We start from the raw sequence: 13,441 nt of genomic DNA on the forward strand, positions 1-13,441 counted from the left end.
AGCTTCCTGGAAAGAACTATGCAGTGAGGTATTCACTATAGTGAAAATGGGAACAGTGTTCTTATTTATTATATTGAGTTTTTTTATTCAACAAACAAAGAACAAATACATTCACTCACAATTATATTATCATCTAAAGATGAATGCACTTCTCAGAAACAGCTCAATGTGATCACATAAGTAACATACTTCAACATCAACAATCTTTAGAAAAAAAAAAAGCTTATATAAATAACAGGAATATACACATAGTTAATAAACACACGTTTCTTGACTAGGCTACATAAAGTTATGCCATAAGAAGGATAATGTAGCTTGCATTATCTGTGGTCAATTATAGGCAAATATTTGGTTAAGTTGGATATGTTTACAAAGTTTCTGGACTGTAGCTTTTCTTATAGCCTGGCAGGAATCATTCAGCCTCTGAATGCTTGATATTAAGTCCAAGCATGTTGGAGAGGCTCAATGACAATTTGTCATTTTCATCGGATGTGGAAATTTCAGGGGCCACTAGGCCCAGTGCAGACTCTGGCTTTTCTACTTTGAAGGTACCTCCTCTCATCAAAGAGGAATCTGCTTCTGTTGAGGCACTGACATCCAGACTTGGGGCAGCTAGATTCAGATCAATATCAGCCTTCCCTTCGCTCGGTGAGATGCTAGCTGATGGTGTTTTATTTTTTGCCATTTTTAGTCTCTCCATGATGTCAACCTTTTCTCCTGCTTTTGATGTTGCATTTACTATTGGCAAGCGGATCCCTTTGCTGACTACATAATCCTTTGCCTCAGTATCTAGTTTTGATAAGTTGAAGGTATCACCAATTCCTCCAATAGCATCAATGCTGTTCCGGGGCAGTCTATGGGTTTTGAATACAGGCATCTCCATCTCTGCATTAGGCACGTCAGTCTCAGAGTCAGTTCCGTTTCCCTCTTCATCGGTACTTGAACCAGACTTTAATCCCCATTTAAAGGGCCATCTAAGCTTACTCTTTGGAGACCCTTTAACTCCAGCCCCTGCTTCAGCTGTGGTATCCAGTTCAGGTGTGCTGAAGCCTGACCTCACTTCAGGAACAGAGACATTTCCATTAGGTGAACTGATGCCTCCTTCTACAGTGGGAGCTTTGACCTTCACATCAGGTGAGACGTCAAGGTCTGCATTGGTGTGGTCTTTTATTTTAGGCCCTGAAAAGTTAAAATTCTGGAACAATTTAGACAACTTGGACTGTTCAAGATTGGCATCTACATTTGGAGCTTCGGGTCCTTTGATATCCACCACAGGATTGTCAATGTTGACTTTTGGTGCCTCGATTCCAGCCTCCACTGAAGGTTGAATACTTGGAACTCTTACCTCAGGACTTGGAAGACCAACATTTGGCAAGTTATAATGAGGCATATTAAATTCACCCACATGGGAATAAAAACCTATACCTGGTGTTTTTAACTGTGCATCAGGTACTTTGAGGTCTGCTTTGGGCAGGTTGAGGTCCACATTTGGCAATCCTGTGTCTATGTTTGGTGCTGAGAGGTTTCCATCAATATTTTGTGAGGGCAGGCTGATATGTGGTGAATTCAGGTTCAGGTCAGGTACATAAAGGTCTGCCTTTGGTAGATCCATGCTTGGTCCCTTTAGATCAGCTTTGGGCAAGTTAAGATTCACCTGGGAAGCTTTAATATCTGGGGTAGAAAGGTCTGGTACGCTGATGGTGGTCTGTGGGCCTGAAAGGTCAATATCTGTCTTAAGTGAAGAACCCACATCTAGATCTGGAGTACTGAGGTCTCCTTTGACAGTGGGTTCAGAGAAATTCAGGTTAGGTACGTTGGCATCAAGATTAAGATCAGGTTCTTTTACCCTCAGCCCTGATGAACCAAACTTCGGTAAATCTATTTTGGGGAACCTGATTTTTCCAGCTATGGCATCAAGCTCTGAAGCTTGAAGGTCTACAGCACGACCTTTCAGATCAGTTCTTGGCAAATTAATGTCAAAATCTGGTGAGTCTATCCCAGCCTCCATTTTTGGGGTTGAAAAGTCTGGTGCAATCAAATCCACCTTAGGTGTCTGGAGGTCAACGTCTGGTACCTTCATATCAGCATCAATTCCACCCTTCCAACCATTCAGTGTGCCCACTTTGGGTTTCTTGAAGTTAAACCATTTCCCTTTTCCAGAAGGACCTTCAACATCTGGACCATCAATGTATAACTTGGGGCCCTCCAAGTCAGCATTTGGTAAAGTTAGATTAACATCTGGGGCATTTATTTCACCATCAAATTTTGGAGACTTGAGATTCAAATCAGGGGCTGAAATATCAGCATCTGCATCTAGACCATTAACTTTAGGACCTGCGAGGGACCACTTTGGATTTTTAAGAGTAGGAAATTTCCCCTTCCAAGATTGACCCTGAATGCCTACATTTGGTGCATTAACATCAACACCAGCGTTAGGTAAATTCAGATCAACAACAGGCCCATCAAGGGATGCCTGAGGAGAAAGACTCAGGTCAGGTGCTTTAACATTACCATCAACATCAACATCTGGGCCTTTCACCTTTGGCCCATGAAGCAGGAACTTGGGCTTTTTGAGTGTTGGAAATTTGAATTTGCCATGAGGGGGCTCAAGGTCAGCACCTGGTGCTGTAACATCAACATCAGCTCTGGGCAAATTCAGATCAACATCTGGTGTGGAAATATCCCCATCAATTTTTGGAAAAGAGAGATCAACATCTGGGGTGCTTAGATCTGCATTCAGGTCCATATCAGCTTTGGGGCCATTAAGTTTTTGTTTCTTCCATTTCAAATGAGGCCATTTAATATGATGGTCTTTAGCATCCATGTCAAGATTGGGGGCCTGAAAATCTACATTGGGGCCATTAATGTCAGCTCCTGGAAGATTCAGCTCAGCATTTGGTACATTAAGGTCACCATCAATCGTTGGCGTCGACACATTCAATTCTGGTGTGTTTAGGTCTGCATCAATGTCTGCTTTTGGTCCTTTGAGTTTGGGTAGCTTCCATTTCTGGTGAGGCCATTGGGCTTTACTGGAATTCAGATTTAGATCAAGGTTTCCAACGTCAGCCTCTGGCAAATTTATGTCAACATCTGGGCCATTTATTCCACCCTCCACTTTTGGAAGGGAGGCATCAATATTTTGTGTGTTCAGGTTTGCATCTAAGTCCAGATCAGCCTTTGGGTCATTAAGTCTAGGTTTCTTCCATTTCAAATGTGGCCACTTGGGTTGAACAGGTCGGGCATCAATGTCAAGATTTGGGCTTTGAAGATCTAAAGCAGGGATGTTTAGATCTGCATCAATCTTTGGCGTGTTGAGGCTTACATCAGGTGCAGACAGGTCAGCATTTAAGTCAGCATCTGGTCCTTTAACCTTGGGACCTTTCCATTTAAGATGGGGCCACTTGATTTTGCCTGAGGGTGCCTCAAAATCAGCATTTGGGGTTTCTAAGTTTACATCAGGGCCATTGAGATTCACTTTCGGCCCATTCAGATCCAAACCTGGACTATTAAGATCTAATCTTGGGGCTGATAGATTGAGGTCTGGTGTCGCTACATTTCCAGAAGGGAGATCTACATCACCAGAAACATCCATTTTTGCTTGAGGCGTTTTGAGGTGAGGCAGATTAAAGTGTGGCATCATGAATTTTGGTGCCTTGTACTTCTGGTTGCCTGTCTTGAGTTCCGGTTTCTCAATGTCCAGCGAGGCATTGGGGGTGTTGAGCTTTGGAGTTGAGACACTGATATCAGGTGCTTTGAGGGTGCCATCAAGATCTCCATTTACATCAGGTCCAGAGAGTCCAAAGGAGGGCATTGTAAACTTGGCACCACCATCAGCTGAAGGCTCATTTAGACCTAAACTGGGAAGACCTCCATTGAGAGTAGGACCACCTATTTCCCCCCCCAACCCCTTTGAAGCATTTAGCTTTCCCCTCAGGTCATTAACGGAAAAAGCTGCTGCATCCAGTGACCGATCTTCCTTTAGGTTTAGCATCTGTTGGTGATGGAGTGAAAAACAAACAAGGTTGACAAGCAGCTCATGCGTTAGTTATCAGTTATATTAAGCTTTAATACTGTTTTTATTAACACTCAGCTAATAAAGAAAAACCCTGTCGCTAGCTGCTGCTACTACGAAATATAAAAATGTGCATTTAAAGCAGCTGTTTTGGGTTGTAGTTCCCAGTGTGAATAACTCTCATCAGTGGAGAATAACTTTGACCAAACACAATGTCACATCTAGAGGAGAGTGTTTGTTTTTCATCAGGGTGTGACCAACCCCTGTGAGGTGTACCTTTGAAGGGTCATCAAGATCTAATCCCAAGGAGCCAAGGCCAGCACCGGCGCTGAGCTGCTTCTTCGTCAGAACCATCATGTTGTCATCATATGGCTCCAGGGCCTGCAGGAATCTTAGCACTTCATCTTTGTTGAGGTGGTCCAGGTGTATCGTGGCTGCTACTATCTCATCCCCTGGAACCAGTAGAAACAACTCATCAATACCATCAAGTTTCACTATTTTCCTTCAATCTTTAGTTTTGCAGATATTGGTGTAGTTTCCAAAACGGCAGTAAGAAGATATACTTGTTTTTCTCTTACCTGCTCGTAGGCCACTCTTTGCAGCTGTGTCATCTGTGATTCCTGTAATGACAACTCCTTGCTCAGAGTTGTCTAGGACGAGGCTTTCGGAGAATGTTCTACTTTTGCTGTCCTCACTCTGTTCAAAAGTTGTTTACAGTAAACAAAATGAGACAGGTTTGCACTATTTTCACACATCGGCACTATTTAGCACATCAAAAAAGTCATTTTGTCATAAAGACATTTGCTATCACATATAATATTAAGCAGGTTTATATTGTCATTTGACAAACTTACCATCATTTCTTAGTTGTATTTTATACACATATCATCGAATGTATACCAAAGTACAAGAAGCCATGGAAACTTCAAACCCAACCAAAGTTACCTGTAAAACAGAAAAAAAACACAATTGTAGGTATTATTTGGTGTTAATATAACTTCAATCAGTAATGTTACCTTGCTATGTACTTTATGAAAGATAAGGAGAAGAAATGCAGGATTCAAACAAATAACCATTCCATCTGCGAAACCAAAAACCCCTTTTATTTTTTCAAATAAATGTACATGGTTTTCATGCTATATGTAAACTATCTAATATGCAATTCATTAACAAGGGATATGCTAGTGAATGCTTGCAAGTGATGGTTTAAAGTATTAGGGTTTTTTCAGTTTAAACTGATTTAGGTTTGAAGTATTTATTCTTAAAAAAACAGGTACTTTAAATGTGTCGACATGCAGATTAGGTTCAAACTCAAACAGACATATATTTTGAGTTTTTAACCAATTTACCTATTCAGTTTGCTTTGATTAATGGATTGTTTTCATGTTCTATGCTACCCACAATACACCTGTAACATTGAAAGTCACATAGCACTAGAGTTCCATCAGCTGGCTGTAGCTCTCACTACGCCTATGCTCAGAGTTCTTCACCTGTCTTAGCATCTCCTTCATCTTCGAGCTGAGTGACAGAAACAACAACACCCACACCATATCACCTCACACTTCAGGAATCCCAAGCGGTTTGTTCGGGGAATGTAAGCATCTAAACCAGTTGGTTTGGATGCATACGGAATGACACCACATCGCTCAGCTCAAATACACAGCCCTTCCTTCAACCACACCCCAACATCTTCACATGCAAATGAAATGTACTTGCAGCATAGTTGCATAAATTAAGACGGATTAGGTTTTACATTTAATGTTGCAATATTGGATTGTGAAACCCAGTATTACTAACCCTAATCCTAAACCCCAAACCGTTCAATAACACTATTACTAGTAAACCTTCTACACAGATCAGTGTCGATGCAACATTAATGACCAAGCGGACAAACAACTCAGCCCTACCAATGTTCTTATACTTAGAAGCATCAACAACCTTGCTTTGTGCAATGAGAGAACACATTCAAAAGAATCCGCAACTTGATGTCAGCTACACCTCATGCATCTTTTAAGGATATAAAATCATGCCACTAGTGTTATCTTATAACCACTTTTTAGAATCACCTTGATTTCAGAGAAATAACAAAAATAAATACAGACTAACAACATGAATGTTCAATTCCTTTAGGCTCAGTGCAGACTTCCCAAACCAGAAATATGCAATTAAAGAACAGAGAGTATGGTCACTAGGTGTATCCACTAAAAGAGGGTGTCAACATTAACATTAATTCCAACTACATTGACTCACAGCAGGGTGTGAGTCGCACTGACAGCAGCACTCGTGACTTTTAATTCTTCTGACTATTCTCAATCTACAGTTTTAGCATTTAGTTTTGAATCCTCACTTAATGCAACACTTTTCCAGAGACCTTGAATGTGCAACTGGGGCAATTTTTCGAACATCAACTTTTTTTTTCAAACAACATTCAAAAGGAAATTGTTGAAATGATTACAAGACATTATGTAATCACAATTTATAAAGTGTTTTTTAAACCCAGTTTGTATCCTCACTCCAAACCTCAGTTCAAGTCATAAAGTCAAGTCTAAACTCTTTTCCCTAGATCAGCATCACATGCACTGAAATGAATATTCATACTGTACAAGCTGTCTGTGCTGTATTTACAAAAGCCAATCACTACTTACGGTTTAAGTCTATCAGTTTTCAAGATAAAAGGATAATTTAGTATAACATGAAGTAAAAGAGAGTTGGATGGACTCACCGCGTGCTGCTGGCCCAGAAAGCGATGTGTCCTGCTCCGTGTGTCACGGCTGCTCTGTCAGGCAGGATGGGATGGATCTGTTAAATGCCATCAGTTTAAGCGAGCCAACAGAACAGGTTAGGCTGCATCAGTACCGCCTCTGTGAGTGCCCCCTTTTCCCTTTACAACAAACACACACACACACTCCCACACACGCACACACACACGCCTCAAATTCAAAGTATGTCACAGAGAGCGTCTCGCAGGCCTTTTGGCAGCCGAAACTTGACGAGAGCTCAAAGAGAAACACACCACTCCTTCTAACAGGACTAACCAGGTTTACTAAGAGAAACACATAGCAACCCTGACACACACACTTAAACTTCACTCACAAACTTCATCTGATATCTGACTTTAATGTTTAAAACATATTAATAACATTTGTTGGCACTTTGGCTGTTATAATGGCGTGTGTACGTTTTGTGGATTTGAGGTTATTGTGACGTTTCTGCTGACAAGCTTTTGTGTCCATAGAGAGAAAAATACATATATTGAGGACATGATTCGTGCACACCAATTTGATCTCATAAGCAAAGATTATAATTTTTCTAAATCCTAATTTAACTTACTCCACCCCACATTTTGATTCATTCCTGGAATGAGCTAAATAGTGGAATAATATTGGCCCCCGATTAAGGCAGTTATCAAGACATGTTGACAACTCTGCTTTGCAAGGGTTATTGTTCATAAAAGGCAAATAAGGAGAAAATTGGGAGGCTGTGAAAAGGTGGATGGTTTCCAGTGGAGGTATTCAGAGTGTCTGGAGCGATGCTGGCTCTGATAATGCACTCCTGTACACAAAGGAACCAAAACATGGGAAATATTTAGTTTATTTAAGGCCATTGAATTGTGCCTCCATTTATTTATGAATTGCTCTAAGGGTCTGTAGTAGTTTTACGGATCTTAGCAGTGTTTTTTAAGATATTTGCCAATGACAAAGAGCTATTGATTGTTTGCGGTTATACACTTGATTTTTAGGGAATGTAAACAATTTGTTTTTATTGATTCGATACTGCGTTTTGATTCATTTCAGTGCATTATGTAAAGTTGCAGAGATTCATGTCTGCTTTTATTGGGCGTGTTGTCACGGTGCAGACTTTGCAAATCAATCAACACTTGTTACTGCACTAGTTTTTAACAACAGTAACAGCAGACATGTTTCATATTCCTAACCCCTGATCTACATACCATAGTAACATGAATGTGAATCAACAGCTTACAGGACTGCTCCAATAACACGTACACAAATCGAATACACCACAGCTCATCATGAAAAGCAGCAATTTAAATCAAATGCTTCAGAAATTATTTATTGTGGCTGAAAATAATACAAAGCTTTTTAAATACATAAATGTAGGATAGTTTTTTAAATACAGATTGAACCACCAAAAGATGGACGGTTCATAGTTACGGCGTCAAACCTATAACGGCAGTACTGCTTAATAATAATAATAATTCACTAACATGGGGGATACTGAATAATGAGCAACCTACTTTTACTTAATATCATTTGCGTTTATTCTTCTGTTAATAATGTTTACTCTTTCTGTAAACTGTTTAGGATATAATGACCATATAAGGTATTACCTATTGTTTTACAGAGCTCCGCCCCCACCAACACAACAGTAAATGATCCCTACATTCTTCAAAAATGTATGTTTTTACTTTGGTACTTCAATTAAACTTGCCTGATTATAATTTATTTTGCATCATCATACATTTGACGTGCTCTTGTTGCCAGTAAATCGTCAGTTTTGTATTTCTGTGGTCTTGTATACATTCCATTTTTCAACAGTTTTTCAGTTTCAATACCTGGCCTTCTATGTGATGGCAATTGTAGAAATACACCCTCTTTGATGTTAATTAAGTTACATTCACGGGTGTGTTGGTTAAACCCTGTGCTAAATTCATTGTGGTTTTGTTGTGTGGCCAACCAGTTATTTTGATACAATATTGCTTTAATATCGTCTTCAGTGTGGAGCATACCGAGCTCTGCTGCATGAGTCACCACCCAACCCATCCAACCAATCAATACAATGTGATGACTGTGTACAGGGCAGGAGAAGGGTGGGGTCAGTGTGAGACAAAAGCCATGATGAGCCACAGAAACTACACTTCAGCATTTCGGAGGAGAGAGTTACCATGTGAGAGGCTTTTCAAGAAGCTTTTCAGGAAGTCAGTGTGCTAGTAAAGACTCTCACATGCTAACTGATGTCTGAGGTCTGAAATAAAATCCATCCTCCACCTTGAGGTCACAGAACACTGATTAGACAGCCGGGAAGTCCCTTCCTCATGGATACAACTTCCATTCTAAGCACATCTACAGCTTTTTAGCTACACAAATGGAAGTCGTGTTAATGTCAGTTTATCAGCTATAAACAAATTGTCTGAGAGTTTTCAGTCAAAGAGGGCATATTCTGCTCATTTTCAGGTTCATATTAGTACTCAGTGTCTCTCCTGGGACATGTCTCCATGCTTTAATGTTCAAAAAGCTCTTTATTGTTCTCATACTGCCTGTGCTGCAGCACCTCTTTTTACCCTCTGTCTGAAATCAGAGCTCAGTCTGCTCTGATTGGTTAGCTGGCCGACTCTGTTATGATTGGTCAACCGCTTAGAGATGTCCCGCCCCTTAGCCTATAACGTACGTAAGGGATATAGGCAGCGAGGCGGTCAGTATTGGAAAAAGAACACCCGACAGGGTGATCAAACTGAACAAACTAACAACTTGACTTCAAATATGAATTGAAATGATTGTATTGACTTGAAAATGATCGTATTGCTTCCGCTAAGAAGCACCCTAAATCATATTAGGGGCAATTTAAAGCAACCAAACTCAAAAGGAAACTGTTGCCAAACTGCAAGTTGTTCCAAAACAAGTTATTAACATCAAATTATACATCTCTTAAAAATATATGGGACTCAGGAAAGACCATCATCAATCAATCAATGTTTATTTATATAGCCCAATATCACAAATGTTACATTTGTCTCAGTGGACTTCACAGTTTGTACAGAATATCAGTATGACAATACGACACCCTCTGTCCTTAGACCCTCACATCGTACAAGGAAAAACTTCCAGAGAAAACCCAGTTTAAAGGGAAAAATGGGAGAAACCTCAGGGAGAGCAACAGAGGAGGGATCCCTCTCCCAGGACGGACAGACGTGCAATAGATGCCGTGTGTAAATTGAAAAGATAATACATTTGCAACATAGGTAGTCCAAATGTTTGGAAATGCATGTGTGTATAATAGGAAGATGAATCCATGAGTATATCCATCCAGGACTTATGATCCAGGACCACAGCCACGACTCAAGATCCAGGACTCGCAATCCATGACACAGGACCGCAGGATCATCCATGACTCCGGATCCCGGCGTATATAGACACCAAAAAGAAAGACATTTGGGGAAGCTGGGTTAATCGGAACATGAGAGTACACAGGTATAGACAGAGAGAAGGAAGAGTAAGATGTCCCCCGACAAACTAAGCCTATATCAGCAAAACTAGGGGCTGAATCTAATCAGCCCTAACTATAAGCTTTATCAAAAAGGAAGGTCTTAAGCGCACTCTTAAAAACGGATAGGGTGTCTGCCGTCCGAACACAAACTGGAAGCTGATTCCACAAAAGTGGAGCTTGATAAGAAAAGGCTCTGGCTCCCATTGTACTTTTAGAGACTCTAGGAACAACCAACAACCCTGCATTCTTGGAACGCAATGCCCTAGTAGGACAATAGGGTATAATGAGTTCTTTAAGGTAAGATGGCGCCTGCCCATTAAGGGCTTTGTAGGCAAGAAGAAGAATTTTAAATTCTATCCTGTGTTCTATAGGGAGCCAGTGTAAGGCAGCCAGAACAGGAGTAATGTGGTCCCTTTTCCTAACTCTGGTTAGTACACGAGCTGCAGCATTTTGAATCAGCTGAAGCGACTTGACTGACTTCTTGGTACACCCTGATAATAAGGAGTTACAATAATCCAGCCTTGAAGTAACAAATGCATGGACTAGTTTCTCTGCATCGTTTTGAGGCAAGATATGCCTGATTTTTGCAATGTTACGTAGATGGAAGTAGGCGGTCCTTGAAATTGATTTTATGTGGGCGTTAAAGGATAAATCCTGATCAAATATAACACCAAGATTCCTTACAGTCTCACTGGAGGCCAAATTAATGCCATCCATAGTTAATATATCTTTAGATAATTTGTTTCGTAGATTCTTCGGGCCAAGTACAATAACTTCAGTTTTGGTCGTGTTTAACATCAAAAAATTTAAGGTCATCCACGTTTTTAAGTCCTTGAGGCAGTCTTGAATTTTATTTAGATGATTAATTTCATCAGGCTTGATTGATAAATATAGTTGAGTATCATCCGCATAACAATTAAAGTTTACAGAATGATTCCTTATAATATTGCCTAACGGAAGCATATATAGGGTGAACAAAATAGGTCCAAGCACTGAGCCCTGTGGCACTCCATGGCTAACTTTGGTTTGCATGGAAGATTCATCGTTGACACGTACAAACTGAGAGCGTTCAGATAGATAGGACCTAAACCAGCCTAAAGCAGTTCCCTGTATGCCAACTAAGTGCTCTAGTCTTTGCAATAGGATATCATGGTCGATAGTATCAAATGCAGCACTAAGATCGAGCAAGACAAGAATAGAGACAAGTCCCTTGTCAGAGGCTATTAGAATGTCATTTGTGACTTTAACCAGAGCTGTCTCTGTGCTATGTTGTGTTCTAAAGCCAGACTGAAAATCTTCAAATAAATCATAGTTTTTTAAGTAATCACACAGCTGTTTTGCGACTGCTTTCTCAAGAATCTTTGAGAGGAACGGAAGATTAGAAATAGGTCTATAGTTGGCTAAAACCTCTGGATCGAGGTTGTGCTTTTTAAGAAGCGGTTTTATCACTGCTACTTTGAATGATTGTGGAACATAGCCTGATAATAAAGACATATTCATAATATTTAATAAAGAAGTGCTAATTAATGGAAAAACTTCTTTTAACAGCTTAGTTGGAATCGGGTCTAAGATACACGTTGATGGTTTAGAAGAGAGAATCATTGAATTTAATTGTTCAAGGTTTATGGCTGAAAAGCATTCTAGTTTACTATCTAGTGTAATATTATTAGAACTTACGTTTCCGGGAGCTGTTGATAACACTATACTGGTTAAAGGCAAGAGGTCATTGATTTTGTTTCTAAGAGTAACAATTTTATCGTTAAAAAAGCACATAAAATCATTACTACTGAGTGCTATGGGAATAGAAGGCTCAGTCGAGCTGTGGCTCTCTGTCAGCCTGGCTACAGTGCTGAAAAGAAATCTTGCATTATTCTTATTCTCATCTATTAATGAAGAGTAGTATGCTGCTCTCGCTTTATGCAGTGCTTTCTTATATTCATTGAGTGTAATATGCCAAATTAAACGAGATTCTTCAAGTTTAGTGGAACGCCATATCCTTTCAAGTTGTCTCGACTTTTGCTTTATTTTGCGGGTTTCGGCATTATGCCATGGAGCTAATCTATGTTGTTTTATTTTCTTCTTTTTCAAAGGAGCAACAGAGTCTAATTTTATTCGCAGCGCATCTGTAGCACTATCAACAACATGATCAATTTGGGGTGGTGTACATTTTGTATAAGTTTCCTCCCCTACATGCAGACATGCTATCGAGTTAAGTATTGGTGGAATCTCTTCCTTAAATTTGGCTATAGCACTAACAGATAGGTTTCTGCTGCAGGAGCTTTTGGCTAATGCTTTGTAGTCTAGTAACAGTACTTCAAAAGTTACTAAGAAATGGTCGGATAAAGCAGGACCTGGTGCACGGTACACTGTAACAAATAAGATTGGCTGCAAAGTTTTCCAGGTCGGATGCGTAAGACTGAAAATGAGGCTTTCAAAGGAGGTATAATTTAATTTTTGTTTAGTATTGATAAGTAAACTTGAGTCAAAGATTGCTGCAACTCCACCTCCTCGGCCCGTGCCTCGGGCAATATGAGTATTGATATGGCTGGGTGGAGTGGCCTCATTTATGCTGACATATTCTTCATGTCTCAACCAAGTTTCAGTGAGACAGCATATATCAATATTATAATCTGATATTAAATCATTTACCAGTATTGCTTTAGATGCTAGAGATCTTATGTTTAAGAGACCACATTTAATCTTCCTGTTTTGTTGCACTGTAGTAGTTGTTACATTTACTTTTATTAGGTTATTATGTATGACACCTCTATTAGGTTTTACCTTAAATTGTCCTTGGGCAGACACACACACCGTTAATATTGGGTATTTTATTGGGTTCGGGATTCCTATGGATGACTGCCTAGGAGAGAGCGCAGAGAAGCGTGTAAGACTGCGACTCTGCCTCCTGGTCTCAACTCCAGTTTGTCATGGATTAAGTCCACAGAGCCCTGAAATGTTTGCAGAAATGAGATTTGCACCTTCCAAAGTAGGATGAATGCCGTCTCTCTTAATCAGACCAGGTTTTCCCCAGAAGGCTGTCCAATTATTCACGAAGCCCACATTGTTTGCTGGGCACCACCAAGACAACCAGCGCTGAAATGATGACATGCGGCTATACATGTCATCATTGATCAGATTGGGGAGGGGACCAGAGAAGATTACGGTGTCCGACATTGTTTTAGCATAACTACACACCGACGCCACATT

The 13,441-nt window shown here is 40.1% G+C and overlaps 1 protein-coding gene across 1 annotated transcript; it reads right to left on the reverse strand.

Annotated features, from left to right (window-relative positions):
• Positions 1 to 38: 38 nt before the first annotated feature.
• Positions 39 to 6,811, reverse strand: LOC307043433 (uncharacterized protein). The gene is made up of 5 exons (XM_079687878.1): positions 6,735 to 6,811; positions 4,867 to 4,957; positions 4,591 to 4,708; positions 4,289 to 4,464; positions 39 to 3,991 (listed from the first exon to the last, which is right to left on the reverse strand). The coding sequence occupies exons 2-5, from the start codon at positions 4,870 to 4,872 to the stop codon at positions 413 to 415; spliced, it is 3,879 nt and encodes a 1,292-aa protein (XP_079544004.1). The 5' UTR covers positions 4,873 to 4,957; positions 6,735 to 6,811; the 3' UTR covers positions 39 to 412.
• Between the last annotated feature and the right edge of the window lie 6,630 nt (positions 6,812 to 13,441).

This window comes from Notothenia rossii (genome assembly GCF_949606895.1).
Source record: "Notothenia rossii genome assembly, chromosome: 6".
Classification (NCBI taxonomy): Eukaryota; Metazoa; Chordata; class Actinopteri; order Perciformes; family Nototheniidae; genus Notothenia; species Notothenia rossii.

What these genes read in the sequence shown, in the direction of transcription:
- LOC307043433 (XM_079687878.1), bottom strand. An exon ending in AAAGAGTGGCCTACGAGCAG is followed by an intron (nt 4,465 to 4,590) that starts GTAAGAGAAAAA and finishes TACTGGTTCCAG; the next exon opens with GGGATGAGATAGTAGCAGCC. An exon ending in ATCTTGATGACCCTTCAAAG is followed by an intron (nt 3,992 to 4,288) that starts GTACACCTCACA and finishes CATCACCAACAG; the next exon opens with ATGCTAAACCTAAAGGAAGA.